Here is a 17,446-nt window from a genome sequence, read left to right on the forward strand (position 1 = left end):
AGCCTAATTGTATGCAACGTTTTATCCGTGGAGCATATAAAACTGCTGATGGTGTTGTTGTTTAAAAATATCACAATGAGGTTGAATTGAATTTGTATTATTTTGATGAAAATAAGTTTCTATATAATATTATATACCGTATGCGTAACTACATCCTATAGTATTGGTGGGTATAAACTATAAACATATAATATAAATATATGTACATAGAACAAACCCATTTCGATGGTAATGCAAATTTTCCATTTTATAGTCTGCAATTTTTCATAAACGTCTTTCAATAATTCGGCAGTGGTGTTTCTAGGCAAGTAAAGTCGCTTTTCTGGGAAGTGTGCGAAATTTGGCACAGCTACTTTTATAGTTTCAATACGAATCAATACTCTAAATTTAACAGCCTAAAGGTACGTTGGCCGTTGTGTTTTGTTTTTGTGAATCTTACTTTTCGTAAAGCCCACGGCGCGTGTTTCATTCTTTGTTTTCTTTTTTGCTTGTCCAATTATATAAAGTATTTTTGCGCCGGAACAGAATGAGAAATTCCGGGTATTTACTTAAAGATGACAAATAAGGAAAACAAAAAAATAAAAGAAAAGAATAAAAATAAAGAAAATAAAAAAAAAAAAAAAAAAAAAAAAAAAAAAAAAAATTAAAAAAAAAAAATAAAAAAAAAAGAAAAAATAAAAAAGGAACATATAAAGAAAGATGCAAATAAGTCACGTCCTGTCGCGCTAAGCTGTTGTAAGTATTTTATTTTATTTTTCTACCATTTTGTACCGGTCAATAGAGAAAATGGCACGCAGCATTTAAAATAAGGGTAGCGACAGGCTTATAAGCTGTTAAGGCACAGCAAAAACAAATAACGGTACACTATATTATATGAGTAGGTAGCTCTTTGGGAATAACCTGTTATTTACTGTTTTCGACACTTTTTAGTAAATGCGCAAAACTTCCGAACACATTTGCATACACAAATGGACACATTTGGAAATTGAGGGCTTCTCTCCGCGCAACCATTAAAGCAAAGAGTGTGTGAGGCGTCGTCGCGTGACAGGTAAAGGACCAGTTTTCACTCAAATTTTCTGCTCGCCTCATCTCACAACGAGTGTTACGTATATTTTTAGCTTTTAACGCTTGGTGTGATGTTAAACAATCGCTATTCAATGCACCTTTCCACGAAGAAAAGTGAACAAGAAAAGACGTTAACCTCAGTTGCACCGAAACTATTTTATAATACCCTACAGAAAAAACAAAAACGTTTTTCATATAAAGTCTCGATTTTGATTGATCAGTTCGTATGACAGCTATATGTTATAGTGGCCCGATCTCAGCAATTTCTTCGGAGATTGTAGCGAGGCCTTCGACAATAATCTACGTCAAATTTCGTGGAAATATCTTGTCAAGTAAAAAACTTTTTCATACAAGGACTTGATTTTAAACGATCAGTTTATATGACAACTATATGCTGTAATAACCCGATCTGAGCAATTTCTTCGGCGATTCTAGCATTGCCTATGAAAATAATCCAAGCCGAATTTCATGCAGATATCTTTTCAATTAAAAAGGTTTTCCATATAAAGGCTCGATTTTGAACGGTCAGTTTGTATGACAGCTATATGTTATAGTGGAACGATCTGAGCAATGTCTTTGCAGATTTTAGCTTTAACTTAGAAATTATTACATGCCGAATTTCATGCAGATATCTCTTCAATTAAAAAAGTTTTCCATATAAAGGCTCGATTTTGAACGGTCAGTTTGTATGACAGCTATATGTTATAGTGGAAAGATATGAGCAATGTCTTTGCAGATTTTAGCTTTAACTTAGAAATTAATACATGCCGAATTTCGTGAAAATACCTCATCAAATAAACAAGTTGCCATATAAGGACTTGATTTTGTATAGTCAGTTTATATGGCAACTATATGCTGTAGTAGCCCGATCTGAGCATACTCTATGTCGAATTTCGACGAATTTCGTGAACATATCTTGTCAAATAAAAAAAAGCTTATTGTATAGAAAAGCGCGTATGTAGATTTTCATACTTCATTACTTTACACAAAATTTCGAAGCAAGCTTAATAAAGCCTATTCAGGGTATATAAATTTCTTATCATCGAAAACCTGCCTTTCAATAACACAACCTTAAAAATTACCCGCAAAAGGTCACGCACAAAAAACTTCCTTGATTGCAGTTTTTATTGTCACCCGAAGCTTGCCAACACAGACCTACACTGCCTCTCATAAATATGTCGCCTTGCTTGTACCTTTATTATTGCATGAAAAAAGCGCAGCTACAAATGTAACAAGTCCAGCACATGCTGCGACATATTGTTATTGTTTTTTGTTTCTTGTCTGACTTGCGAAAGTTCTCAACAAAAACCTAAAACTATAGAAAACATTAAAAAAAAAACAACAAAAAAGAGGAGACAAAAAGCAAAAAAAAAAACATTGAACAAAAACAGTAAAAATGTGAAGGAAAAGCAGGAAAATTTTGAAAAAAAGAAAAGAAAAATTTAACAAAAAGCATTACAGCTAACGCCGAAAAAGGTTGCGTTACGCTTTTCCATTCAGCAAAATCATTGATTGACAAATAATGCTTGATATACAAAATTTCTCATACATATTGTATATTCATATAACGGTAAACACCTACATACATATATACATACAATGGCATATAAATAATTTACAAAAGTCCCAAAATGCTGCTCAAAATGCTAAAAATAATCAAAAGATGTTACTCATACGCCATGGCGCACACTAAACTGTTTGATATTTCATACAATATGTACCATAACTGCTGTACAATTGCTGGTGTGGCTGGAGTATTTCTTTGCAAGCAAGAACTTCACAAATTCATTGTCCCCCTGAGCCATTTCATGCTTTGAATGTGTCTTTGTGCAGAAAGTGATGAGTAAGCTTGCGTAAAGACGGCAGTAAGTCAGTGTGCTATGGCGGTGCCTACGCAGAAAAAAATGCTTAGCTACTTTAACGCAAACATCAACAGTGGAAAAGAAAAGTATAAAAAGAAAAACGTCAAACGCTTCAAATTGAATGAAAATTCGCATGAAAGAAAGTAGTAAAGTGACGAATAGTAATGGCACCACCGGCAGTAAATTAGATGTGTGTGGCTGCCCACTTAAAAGCGGGTTTAAATTTGTAATTTGGCATAGCTCTTTGTTCTTTCTTTTCCACACTTTCAATTATAAACCAAAGTATTGTTTGTGTTTCTAATTAATTAACTGAAGTACATGCGTTAATCACTAGTTATTTGTACGTGATATTCATTAATCACTCGACTTGTGGTTGTTGCAACGTTCTTCAATTATAGAGGCACATGACTTAAATAAAAAACCACTCATTGAGCAACGAAAAGTAGTAACTTAAAATATTATCCACCCTACTGTGAAGAAAAAATCGTTTTGAGTGGCAACCCTCAAAGGTATATTCGCTCAGTTTGAACAGCTCCTTATCTTTGAACGCCTCTTCATCAAAAGTATAACTTACAAATTTGTTTGGGTTATAACTCGGAGAAAAATCATCATCAATTTTTTCAGCAAGTTCTATATACTCGTATATACATTGTGACAAAAAATAACCCGGAAAAAATAAATAAAATGCAAAATATATAATTATTGATCAATATTTATTTTTTATTGCATTGAAAGTTATGCACACCAGATGTAATACATTTATACCAACTACTTTTCCAGTCCTCGAAACACTGAGTTGGCTTTCAGCTCCTACATGGAATTTTGTTGTATCTCTTTGAACGACTGAAAGCAGGTTTTACGGAGCGACAATTTCAGTTCAGTTCAGTTCAGTCAGAGCCAAATCTGGTGAATACGGTGGTTGATCGATGGCATACATTGCGTTTTTGGCTTTAACTTCGGTCATAATTGTGTCTCGTTACGATGGTGCATTAGCATCGTGTATAATCCCTGAATTGTTCTCCTATAATTCCGGCCGTTTTCGACGGATTTTCTCACGCAAACGCCTCAATATGGCTAAACTGAACTCCTTATTCACCGTCTGTCACTCCGGAACAAATTCATGTTGTACCAAATCATGAATATCGAAAAACAATGAGCATCACCTTGATTGTTGAGCGGGTTTGGGGTGGTATTTTTGGTTTCGGTTCGTTTTTTTTTCTGTCTATTCCGATGATTGTTGACTTGTTTGCATGTCAAACTCATAAACCATGTCTCATTGGCATTATAATGCTCCCCATGAATGTGGGATCGGAATTCGCACGCAAAGAGACTTGTTTAAAGTACTTTTTTTTTAATTCAGCTTTAGCGAAACGAGTCGAGCAAGAATGCGTTTCATAGCCAAAAAAATCTACCAAATTCATTCGAACGGGCGTGCGGGAGATGTCGAGCCTACACTTGTTATAAATCTCCGCTGGATTGGCCTCTAGTACTTTTAGCGAATTTCGATTTTTTCGATTTCGGCTCATTTTTGGAGTACTCTTCGCTATATTGTTGGACGTCAGTTTCGACGTCATGTTCATAAGCTCTAGCCACTAGTAATGATGCGTTTAATGAATATAGTATAAGGTGCTCAGCTACGTTGTCAAGGGTCGCTTTTGGGACCACTACACGACGTGGTTTTTTTGCAAAAAGTTCAGGTAGCAGTCTAGTCTAGTCTAGCATTGACCCAATTCATTCCTAAAACATTAAGCAAAATGTGTTCCATCGATTATTCAAATATGTTCAGATCTTCTGCTATCTCTCTCATGTCAATACAAATATTTTCAAGAAGTGTTTCTTTAACATTTCCGATGGTTAATGGATAACTCGCATGAGACAAGTTTTCAAAGACGTCGAGACGTTCATTGAATGCTTTGGGCCACACAACGGTATGATAAAGTCGGCTCCCCAAAACACTTCTGCATTCTCAAGAATTCCGTAACCGGATTCCATCGGATACACAAAATTTTATGCAAACTCGTTGTACAACTTTTTTACGAACTAGGCCTTCTATTTTGAGATATCTATCAGAAGTTTTGCACCCTTCATCTCTATCCACAAAGCTGCTCACTAGTCGGAATCGCCCACCTTGGGTCACTATAGAATATATCTGTCATACCAACTTATTGATCAAAAAATCTATTCATGTAGAAGTTATCTTCACATAATTGGCATGGTGAAGGCAATGCTGCAATCTCCATGGATATTGTTCACATCAGACATACACACCAGATATAGTTTCCATATAAATTGACCGAACAAAATCAAGATGAAAAACTTTTTACAATACTCCTGAGATGGTTAGTACGGCTTCCGTGTAGCCGAAGTTGACGTTTTTTTCTTGTTTTATTATTATTTATTATTTTCTCTTCTTAAGTTTTTTAAATTTTAAATCAGTTTATGATTTAAAGATCTTGCTTAGACTTGAGAGAAGTCATACCGAGCCATATGACACTTTTGTGGCATGAGATACCACATTAAAAATTATTAAAATTGAGAAACCGTGTTGCAACTTCAAGTCGAATACTTTATATGTCTTCATTGTGGTCCACAGACTTGCTTAAGTTGTCAAATATTCGAGCAGCGTGTTTCCTCTCGCATTTGCGCTATTTCAATGACTCTCCCATACTTTCGTCCAAGTCAAACAAAACGCGCTAACAGTCTAAGTAATTACTATTCACCCCAATTGCACAAAACGGCGAAGATGCGCTAAACGGAACAAGGACAAACCGCGCAGTTTTCGCCAATTTATTTTAGAAATATTTGTATTTGTACAATACATGTTTGCATGGTATATGTTTGTGGTAGAAAAATATGTATGCTTGTCAGCTTTAGTAAGTTAATTGAAAGGCAAAAGGCCATGGCTTCTTTACGTTGTTGTCAGATTAGCGAAAGACGTCGAAAGAATTTGAAAAATTTCGTTTTCGTATTTTTACAATTTTTTATCAAAAAAAATGGCGAATAAAATTCAATGAATTCTAATTTGAAAAGTTTCTATTGGCTTTGAGGCGACATGACAATTATTAAGTATTGTAAGCTGGTATTAGGGACACAACGGAAATAAGGTCAAAATTGTTATTGCCAACAACAAAGGTTCATCAAATAGGCGACTTCTTCAAGTTCCATGTCATTGTAAGGAGAAAAATTAAATTTATTTGTATTAGAATACATTTGCATATTTTTAGCCGCAATTTTTTATCCATACCAATATTTATATAAGTTATATATGTGAGAGTTTTTATATGCCCTAAATTGGAAATATTAAGTTTGTGAAGAAAGAAGTTTGTAACACCCATAAGGAGACCCTTTAAAAATGATTAGTGTGACGAGCCATGTCTGTCTGTATTGAGAACTAGTCCTCGGTTTTAAAAACATCGACCTGGAACTTTGCCAAATTTAATTTTTCTCCAGGAAGTTGTTCACCTGTTGGAACCATCTATATCTGACAACCTATGATATAGCTGTCATACAAACTGACCGATCGAAATCAGGTCCTTGTATGGAAAGCTTTTTTATTTAATTTCATTTATTTTATTTTTATTTAACAATAGCATATAGGTGTCATACAAAATGATCAATCAAAATGAAGTCTTTGTATGAAAAACTTTTTTATTTGACAAGATATCTTCACGAAATTTTGCATAAGATATTGTCCAAAGAAACACTACACTCCCCGAAGAAATCGTTCAGATCGGACCCCTACAACATATAGCTGCCATACAAACTGAACGATCGGAATGAAGTGTTTGTATGGAAAGCTTCTTTATTTGACAAGATATTTTTAGGAAACTTGGCGTTTTTTATTTTCTAAGACAATAGTGCAATATCCGCTGAAATTGTTCTGATCGGATCACTATAGCATATAGCTGTCATACAAACTGAACAATTGAAATCAAGTCTTTGTAAGGAAAAGTATTACATTTAACAATATATTTTCACGAAATTTGGCATAAAATATTGTTCAAAGAAACACTACAATCTCCGAAGAAATCGTTCCGATCGGACCCCTACAGCATATAGCTGCCATACAAACTGATCAAACAAAATGAAGTCCTTGTATGCAAAACTTTTTTATTTGACAAGATATCTTCACGAAATTTTGCATAAGATATTGTCCAAAGAAACACTACACTCCCCGAAGAAATCGTTCAGATCGTACCCCTACAACATATAGCTGCCATACAAACTGCTCGATAAAAATTAAGAAAAATAACTGTTTATACCGCCTTATGTTATAAAAAGTGCAACTGTGAAGGGTATTTTAGCCTCGATGCAGGCGAAGTAAAAGTTTTTTCCTGTTTTGGTTTCAAAATTAAATTTAATGTCATCCATGTCTCGCCTTCGACCTAAATTTCGCCAATCGATATTCATGTTTTCTAACTTCTTGTAATTAACTTTTAAAAATTCAGAGAAATTTAAGTAAATACTGATACATAAATGTGTGTGTGTTTTATACATATGTATATATATATAATATATATATTACATTATATTATATACTACATTCTGTCTGAGTAAACGTACCGGCTCCTCGAGGGATATGTAAATATTGTATTTGCATTTGAGAATATACACCGACTCTCCTCCATGCATCGTTTTGCAGTCGAAGTGCTCAGCGTATGAAATGTGAAATGCAGAATTTGTGTAAAGCAAAAAATGCGAATATTCCTACATATAACGGTACCAAGAATTCACTCCCGCAATGGCATTGAATGAGATAACCTATTAAATTAAGTGTTTAACAAACACCATCTTGCAGAGCAATTTTCCTCCGCTTTTGAGTTGATTTTATTTACATAAATAAATTTGAATGTATGCGTGAAAGAGGGCAATAAAAAACGTTCACAGGATTTTATGTGCAAAAATTTGGTTGAAAAATTAAAATATTAGATTGTTTTTCGGATTAAAAATTTTGTTCTGCATATTTTCGGTTATTTTTAACATTTTTTCAACTTCCTCGATTTTTTCTAATATTTTGATGCTATTATACATATTATATTTTTAAAATATTTTTTTTTATTAATGACTTTAATACCGTAATTCTACGTAAACACTCAGTCTCGCAAAAACCTCCGTTTAAAAAAACTAAATGAGTGAGATAACTACCATATATGAGTATCGAATATCGATAATTTTTGCTCATTCTGGTTCGAAGTAAATTTAAAGGGTCCAGTGAGTAGTCAGCATCAACGTTTTCCTTCCTCCAGTTGCTAAGTAATATTAGAAATCTTACCGCTGGCTAGATCTTATTGCATGCCACAATATTCTTAATGTGAGGAAACGATAACATATTACTCCCGATAATCAATAAATTATTGTAAATTATTGTAGAACTTTCGTTATTTTCTGAGGAAGTCCATAAATTTACTTTATTGCATTTTAACAAGATATGGCAATTTTGGGCTAAGCAATCATTTTTAATTGGAAATATAAGAAAACAATCGCCGAAGCGGCTGACAGAATAACTCAATACTTCCTCTTGACTCAACCGCCTTCACGTGATGAAGACTAATATATTTAATATGGAAATAGAAATAAAAGCAGGGAGCAAGTCGACATATCCAGACTTATCGTCCAACTTTTGAAGGTTTTTTGGACTTAACTGTTCAAGTCTGATCCCACCGTCTTTCCTGTGATATAAACGATAAAACGATCTATTAACCGTTTGAGAATTACGCAAACTAAATACACTGGGCGAGCGAAATATTAAGACGAGAAAGAAAATGTAGTTACTCTCCTGGGCAATGATTATAAAATCGAATCGTCAGCTTAAAAATTAAATCCGAAACAAGCTTATGGTTTAATAAGTACTAGAGAGGATAGGAAGCAGGAAACTTCGTAAGAAGAGAACTATTTACCGGATCAACTTCAAAAATTTCGAAGAATGTTCTCAAATATATGTAAATTTTTCATATTAAAAAAACGATTTTTTGAAATTCATATGGATATTTTACGAGCTTTGAGAATATTTCTCCAAATTTTTAGGTTGATCCGTTAAATAGTTTCGGAGATGTGAGCGTATTTGCAAGAATTTTTAATTTAGTGTCATCAGCTCTCAAAACTCTAAACGCATTTTTGTCGAAACGATATTTTTGGTGTCGGTGAGCAAAGTTGCATCTCTGAATTTCACACGACCTTCATAGACATATTTGACAAAAAAATCAGTAGCCGGAAATTTTATTTAATAAATTATCAATTAATATTTTGTCGCCCTCAAAGTTATCCCACCAGTTGTAATACACTCATGCCAACAATTTTTCCAGTCTTCGAAACACTTTTTATAGGCATTTTTTGGGATGGTCTTTAGCTCCTTCAGCAAATTTTGTTGCATCTCTTCGAACGACTGAAAACGGGTTCTACGAAGCGACAATTTCAGTTAAATTCGGTCACAATCATGGCTCGATGCGATGATGCATTATAATCGTTTAAGATCCATTAATTGTTCTTTCACAATTTCGACCACTTATATTAAGAAAAGAAGTTCATGTGAACTCTGTCATTAATTGCGCTACTAAGCGACAACATTAATGAAGAGCGAAATGATTTTAGCACTTAATAATCATTCTAAGAAATTATTTTAAAAAAGATCTTTCATGTGATGTTTCCATCTTTCTATTCTCAAACAAATATCACTTATTTGCGAAAAATTCAGCGAATTGAAAGTCCCTTTTGTAAATATTTCAAATGAAACGTGGACAAATATGAGCAGCACCAAATTGCATTCTTTGAATAATTAGAATCGACTAAGCATTCACATTAAACCTAATTGCAATTTCCGCTTATTTCCTTTTATTGCAGAACTTTATGACTTACATGAACTTCTACGATACAGTGGTGGTTTTCGCGCTGCCGTTCGCTTCGATAGTCATTTTGAACGCCATAACCAGCTATCGGGTTTGGAAATTCGCAAACGTGCGACGCTCACTGACTATGCAAAGGAGGTAATTAAAACTCAGTTATACACGATCAGAACATAATTTAGGAATTTTTAATTGCACACAAATACCGAAATTGAAACACCATTTAGTTAAGGTGGCTAAAGTGCTCTTTTAGAGGGTTCATAGACTGGTAAGAGTAAAAATGTATGCAATATGAACAAGTTTTTAGCTCTCAGAGTGAACTTCACGAGATTATGGCGGAAAATATTGAACATTTGGCAACTCTGAAAGGTTTTACTTAAAAATAGAAAGCGTGACCTTGTACCAGGACTCTTTTTAAATACAATTCAGAAACTTAATGGATTCCAATAGAGTATCAAAATTAGTTTTTCGAACAAATCACTCAGTTTTTGAGATATCAGTCGGCAATTTAACACACATCACTTTGTCCCTTAGAAACTGCTCATTGGTTGGAACCGCCATATCGGACTATATATAAAGCATAAAGCTGTCATATAAAATGATCCATTGAAATCAGGCCTTTGTATGGAAAACTTGTTTATTTAACAAGATATCTTCGCAAAAGTCGGAAAATGCCTTTATCCGCATCGTCAAGTTTTAATAGCCAGTTTTCCTGAATAAAATCAATTTTGCATAGTATGCTAAGGCAAAAATCGTATTTTGAAGGGCAGAGTTAGGCAATGAGATAATTAGAGCTTTTTACTTCACAAACTTATTTATTTAATTTAATTCATAGGAAAACACAAGTGTCTAAAGACTCGCTGACGTCTTCAACATATCTAACGACTTCATTGAAAAACCAACATAATTCCACAATGAGGACGGAAATAGAGCTACCGGTGTCCAAACGAAAAACAGGTGAGATTATTTAAATTATATATAAGCTATTTTAATAAAAATAAATTTATTAAATATAAAAATTTTCGAAAATACTAAATGTCTAATAAGAAAAAAATGCTGCGCAATTTTTCATGTGAAATTTATCCATTTTTCTATATTTCTATAACATTGTACTATCAGTACTTTTCCTTTTTTCGAAATAATGCCAATAACACCAATTCATACTGAGAGATGTAGTGGCGGCTTCGTTTTCGATGTCGCTATCGTTAAGTTGCATTGATTTTCATGGCTTCATATTTGATAGAATTCGAAATATTTGCCTTCAAAGTACGAAGTTAAGTTTATTAAAAATATCATTAACTCTTTTTTCGAAATTATAATTCGAAACTGAAATATTTGTCTTCGAAGTTCCGAATTATTACCTTTTTTTACTTTCGAAGCTTAAAATTCAGCTTATTTCAAACGTCATTATTAATTTTATTTTTCGAAGTTAGCATCCAAAATTGAAATATTTGACTTCGAAATTCGAAATAGAACATTAATTTTTTTCGAGAGATTGAGTCCCAAGTAAAAAAGTACTTTTTCCATCTTTCGAACTCTCCAAAATCGAAATGGAGAAGCATTTGCCTTCGATGTTCGAAATTCATTTTTTCGAGAGTTTGAATTTCAAACGTAAAAATTAATTTTATATTTTCGAAGTCTTCAAAAATCGAAATGGATTTTTGAAAACGTCAAATTTGTTCGAGAGACTGAGCTTTTTTAAAACTTTTTACGTTTTTTGAAGAAAGGAAAAATTTTTCATTCGAAGTTCGAAATGGAACTGTTTCAAACATCATTATTAATTTTTTTCGAGAGTTTGAATCCAAAAAAAAGTAAATATTTCAAGTCTTCAAATCAAAAATAGAACATTAATTTTTTGAGAGATTGATTCCTAAGTTAAAAAGTTATTCCGTTTTTCGAAGTCTCCAAAATCGAAGCATTTGCCTACGAAGTTCGAAATGGAACTGTTTGCAAATATCATTAAATTTTTCGAGAGTTTGAATCTCAAGTAAAAAAGTAACTTTTTCATATTTCGAAGTCTTCAAATCGAAGTTTGAAATGGAGCTTTTTGAAAACGTCATTAATTTGTTCGTGAGATAGAGTCCTAAGTTAAGAAGTGTTCCGTTTTTCGAAGTCTCCGAAGACGAAGTATTTGACTTCGAAGTTCGAAATGGAGCCCTTAGCAAACATCATTAATTTTTTGTGAGAAATTGAGTTTCAAGTAAAAAAGTAATTATTTAATTTTTCGAACTCTCCAATGTCGAAATATTTGCCTTTGAAGTTCGAAATGGAGCTTACTGAAAATGTCATTAATTTGTTCGAGGGATTGAGCCGTAAGCTTTTCGTTTTTCGAAGTCTCCGAAGACAAAATATTTAGCTTTCAAGTTCGAAATCGAGCTTATTGCAATCATCATTATTAAAATATAATTCTAAAAAAATAAAATCTTAATTTAATTCATTAGCGGATCGTTTGGGCTGACTTTCATTTACCTTTTCTGTGCAACAACAATAACAAAAATTCTTTTGTTTGCCTTTTTACCACTAGCTGGTGTCGTATGGAATATACTATAAACACCAAGTGGAGAAATCTTAAGCAAACTACTTAGAACTCCTCCATTATCAAAGAGTTTTTCATGTTTTTACTAAACTTTGGCTTGGCTGACTTCAAAGTAACACACATCCTTAGCTAGTTCGAATTTCTTATCTTTCTCGGTAATTTCACCTCTGTTTCCCTTGCATAAGTTGGAGTAACTTTTCCTCCTTAAATTGTGCATATTCCAAAGCTCAATCACCACTCATTTCATCACTGGTCTTTTTATATTATCACTACTGTTGTATAGATTTATTTAGCATGTAGACAAATAAAATATGAATTTAAATAAATTATAATTTTCATCAATTGATTTTATATAGTCATTTTCAACTTAATGCCGCTCTCTTGAGCACTGATTCGTGATGCCGCATATTTATCAGCAATGATTAAATGATGAATATTAATTAATTGATTTCGAAAAAAAACCAAAACCGAAACCAAACCAAAATCGAAACAAAAATATCGAATTCACTAAACAAATATGTTTATTTAAAATTGTATCACAACTAATGGAGTGTGTTTGTGGGCAGCCATGACACGCATTTCGCAGAACTTATTAAATACATAAGTCATGATTTGGAACAGCGGAAAGCATGTATTTCTGCTTTAATGAGTTTTTGTGGCTTTGCCAATGGCAAATCGAACAAAACATTGCAACAATCATGCTGAGTAACGGAAAAAACGCACCACAATTTGTGACTTTTTATACAAACACAATTGAATATCTCTTAAATAGTCAGACAAAAGAGCCTGTCCGAGTGTGTGAGTGTTTTAGATAATCTCAATCTGTTTTCTATTAAAAGCTTTTCATAGACTTGAATAAATATGCATTTATTAGTCCATTAAAGGTGGCGTCATCTAGTAGAAAAAAATCATTTTACATGTCCTCCTGTTGTTTTATACCTTGAACAGGATATGTTAGTTTGAATCACCCAGAAGGAAACGTTGGAGCAATACTATATAACAGGTCGATTAAAAAGTAGTCGGAATACTATAGTAAAATACATCTCTTTGGCAAAATCCGTTTTTTTTTTTATTCAACATGGTTCCTTTAAAGTGTGATATACTGATTATAACGACCCTCCAACTTTTCGATAACATTTTTGTAGCACGATTTGTCCTTTGTCTCAAAATAGGCCTCAGTTTCGGCGATCACTTTTTCATTCGACGAAAATTTCTTTCCAGTAAGCATTATTTTGAGAACAAGAAATAGTCGCTGGGAGCCAGATCTGGATGCGAAAGCAATTCGAAGCCCAATTCATGGATTTTTGCCATCCTTTTCACTAACTTGTGACACGGTGCACTGAGTTGGTGAAACAATACTTTCTTTTCCTAGAAATAAGGTCGTTTCTTCGACGATTCCGTCCTTCAAACGGTCCAATAACGCTATGTAACAATCGCTGTTGATGGTACTTCCATTTTGAAGGCAGTGATAAAAATTATTCCATCCCAAAATACAAACCCCATAACCTTGCCTGCCGACTGTTGAGTTTTCCCACGCTTTGGAGCACGTTCATCGTGTACAGTCTACTGGGCTGACTGTCGATTGGACTTCGGAGTGAAATGTTGAAGGCATATTTCATCCATTGTCACATATCGCTGCAAAAGCTCGAGTTTATTACGTGTGAACATCTCCAAACACTGCTCCGAATCATGAACCCGTCGTTGTTTTTGGTCAAAAGTGAGCTCACGCGGCACACACTTTGCAAGGAGCTTTCTCATACCTAACTTTTCGAGAATGATATGACGTGCACGTTCCGTTGATATCTTTAGAGTGCCGAGTATCTAGAATAACTTCACTATAGAGTCATCACAGCGTCATCTATGTGTGAGGCCGAGGACTTCTCAATTGACCTGTTAGTAAATGATCAGCGTGACAAGCTGACTCGATTTAGCCAAGACCGTCTGTCTGTCTGTCTAAATATGTGAACTTGTCCCACAGTTTTTGAGATATCGAACCGAAATTTTGCATACGTTCTTTTCTCCCCAAGAAGCTCTTTGAACTGCCGATATCAAACCACTATACATAGCATATATTTGCCATACAAATACTTTTTTATTTGGCAAAGATACATCCAGGACATTTGGCATATATGTAACTGCCTGGTTGTATGAAAGACTTTCTTTATGTGTGAGTCTTCACACATCATAGTTTCGTTGCAACCAAAGTTGACGTTTTTTCCTGTTGTAATAATTGAATGTAACATGCAATTTATTTTCGTCACATGTTTAAACCTCAATTTTGCGGTTACATCCAATGAAACAAAAATCCACCGCCCACCTGCAAATGGCGGGAACAATAGAACACAGCGAGACCGCCACGGAAAACTGTTAACGGTTTAAGTCGCTTCAATTATGAACTCACACACACAAATGCACAACAAACGGCATAACGAAATGAGAAATGCGAACTAGTTTCGTAGAGCTTTGTAATGTACTCATAGAGACATACACTCATTTATGTTACTCAAAGGTATTGAGTTGGAAAATGGCATTTCAGAGCAATGCTTTGTGATGTTGAGCTGTCCACCTTCATCAACAACAAGCAGATATGTCCACAAGTATATAAATATATATGTGTATGTGTATGAGTGTGTCAAAAAGGCAGTTAGAACTATTGTTATAGGGAAATAGTTGACGAAGAGGGTTTGGGGGGTTTCTAGTACCATAAACTTCTTTATAAGTAATGTAAATTTTCATCTCTCGAATTAACTCAATGTTGTTTTCCAACAATATGGTTCCGAATCGTCAGGTTAGGTTCTAATTGGATCACTTAGCATCATATTGGGTACACAACTGAGCAATAGACAACCTTTTAAATGAAGAAAGACAACCTTTTAAATGAAGACAGCTAGCATTCTAAGAGTAAATCCTTACTCATCACCATATTCCGAGAATTCATTTTGGAAAAAGCTGACGAACTGATGAAATGAGAAGAAAAGTCGTGAGACTCTTGAAAGCAACAAACAATCACCTCGAGCTGCACAATAGTGAAGTCTTTAGGAAACTAAATTTAAACAACAATAAATTGTGAAACTTAACCGGATCCTGGAACATTTTTGTTATTATAGTTGGAACGAACTATTTTGATTATTGAATTACGCAAAAGCTTAAGATCTGGTACATCTCAAACATAATAAATATACTGTTTTTTTTACTAGAAAAGGTCGTAAAGGTCAGAATAAGAGTGACCTTTAGCTTACATATATAGTTCTCATATATTTTTCTGACAATTTTTTCGTACCTCTGCTGAAACTAATACGACTTTCGAATGTTTTCTCTCTCGACATTACTTATAAATCATAATATTATATGAGATCTGAGTACTAAAATTTTTATACTCTCTAAAAAGGTGAAACACCGAAACCGGTGCCTCTGTTTTTCTAAGGCTAAGTTTTCACGAGAAGACCTCACTATGTGACCATCTGCCACGGATATAAATGAGACCATTTGGAATGATTTGGATTGATTTGGATATCATATATTTATATATCTTTCTCCCCGTAACAAATCAACCCGAAATTTTATTGTCTTAATTTAGACATCTTACTGATGCCTACGAATATCGATATGTTCGAAATGCTTAATATTAGTAGAATGATTAGATTTAGGATCTGTAGGTCTCAGAGGAGAATTTTGCATACCACCAGGGAGCTTTGAATAGGCACTGTACAATAGGCGCACATGCGGTGACGCAAATTGTCAAATCTGTATGGAAAAAGGAGAAAGAGAGGAGGAATCATCCCTTTTATCTCAACTGTTCAGCATTTGCTAGTGACAGGATTGAAGCATCTCTAAAGTTACACAATCGGCGAACATTTGTGGTAGGCAAATACCTTCGTCGTTCTATCAGCGTCTGGCGATCCGTACCTAGGAATTTGGGGAATCACAAATAACCAGCGTTCACAGCTGTCCAAGTGGGATCCTGCGTTGCCTTTAGTACGAGGATTAGCGCTATGATCCAAGCCTAGTCTAACCTCAACCTAACAATAAACTGAAAATAAACAGAGTCCACTAGAAGCTCAATATTACATTACTAAAAAAAATATTTTTACTCTCAAATTCACATGTGTGTATATCGTAACTGAATTTGTTTCAAAAATTATTTAAATTTCGATGACTTTCATTTCGTTAAAATTCACCACTAATACCTCCATAATTCCTTTAATCTACAGAGAAACAAAAAGACAGAACCTCATCGCAATTGAAGGTAACCAAGATGCTGTTAATTGTCTCCTCCGTTTTTGTGGGCCTCAACTTGCCCAGCTGTCTGATGCGCATAGAAACGTATTGGGAGGTAAGTACCGACACACAACAACTTAAAAATCCACTTAAAAGCTATAGACACCACGTACACCTAGAAATGTAATCACGATGGCAACAATCATGATGCCTTCAGCATATGATGGCACATGAAGTCATGATGTCATGACGATTGTAATGGGTGTTAACCGATTTTTACAGCATAAGCACTCATACACACACATCAGAGTACCATGTGAACCCGTAGTATGTTACATGATTCATCATGATAGTAACGACAGGCACATCAAAGTAATCTAATTAAGAAAAGCAGATAATAATTCGTACTTCATAGACACACATAAAGAAAGACCAAAGTATACATATATGGATATAAATACAAATACACACAAATGTTTACTTTTGTTACCAATACGATTTGCGGAAATTAAGTGAGTGTTGAGAATGTGAGGTGTACTCTTTAGGTGCGAAAACAGAAATGCCTTGGAAGAACAATGTTTGCTTTCATCGAATTTTGGAAGGATATGTTTCCATGTTGTTGACAGAGTGCGAAAAAAAACACTCACAAATATTCAAACAATAATTGAAGTACATTTTTCTTAAAGTTTAATTTAGTTAAAGTACACTTTTGCATCGGTTAATTTTTATACTCTTGCAACATGTTGCTACTGAGTATAATATTTTTCTTTGCATAACGATTGTTGATGTCACATAAAATTTTGGCCGGTCAGAAGGGATTCGCGATAATCGAAAAGAACTGTCAACATAACCTTATTGACCTGCTTTGAGCGGGTTTTCCGGCTTCATCTCACCTTTGTCACGATATTCGGCCGATCGATCGTATG

General features: G+C 34.1%; 2 protein-coding genes across 10 annotated transcripts in view; one reads left to right on the top strand and one right to left on the bottom strand.

The window, feature by feature from the left end:
* Positions 1-17,446, bottom strand: part of LOC126761061 (protein furry) — a 143,820-nt gene that overhangs the window by 44,165 nt on the left and 82,209 nt on the right. The gene's annotated exons all lie outside the window — the stretch shown is intronic.
* The window catches only part of LOC126761083 (G-protein coupled receptor daf-37), a 55,980-nt gene that overhangs the window by 4,474 nt on the left and 34,060 nt on the right, over positions 1-17,446 (top strand). The window contains exons 2-4 of the mRNA XM_050477011.1: positions 9,765-9,907; positions 10,602-10,723; positions 16,514-16,635. Coding sequence (XP_050332968.1) covers positions 9,765-9,907; positions 10,602-10,723; positions 16,514-16,635 — 387 coding nt within the window. The remainder of the gene's footprint in view (positions 1-9,764; positions 9,908-10,601; positions 10,724-16,513; positions 16,636-17,446) is intronic.

The sequence above is a fragment of the Bactrocera neohumeralis genome, chromosome 6 (assembly GCF_024586455.1).
Source record: "Bactrocera neohumeralis isolate Rockhampton chromosome 6, APGP_CSIRO_Bneo_wtdbg2-racon-allhic-juicebox.fasta_v2, whole genome shotgun sequence".
Classification (NCBI taxonomy): Eukaryota; Metazoa; Arthropoda; class Insecta; order Diptera; family Tephritidae; genus Bactrocera; species Bactrocera neohumeralis.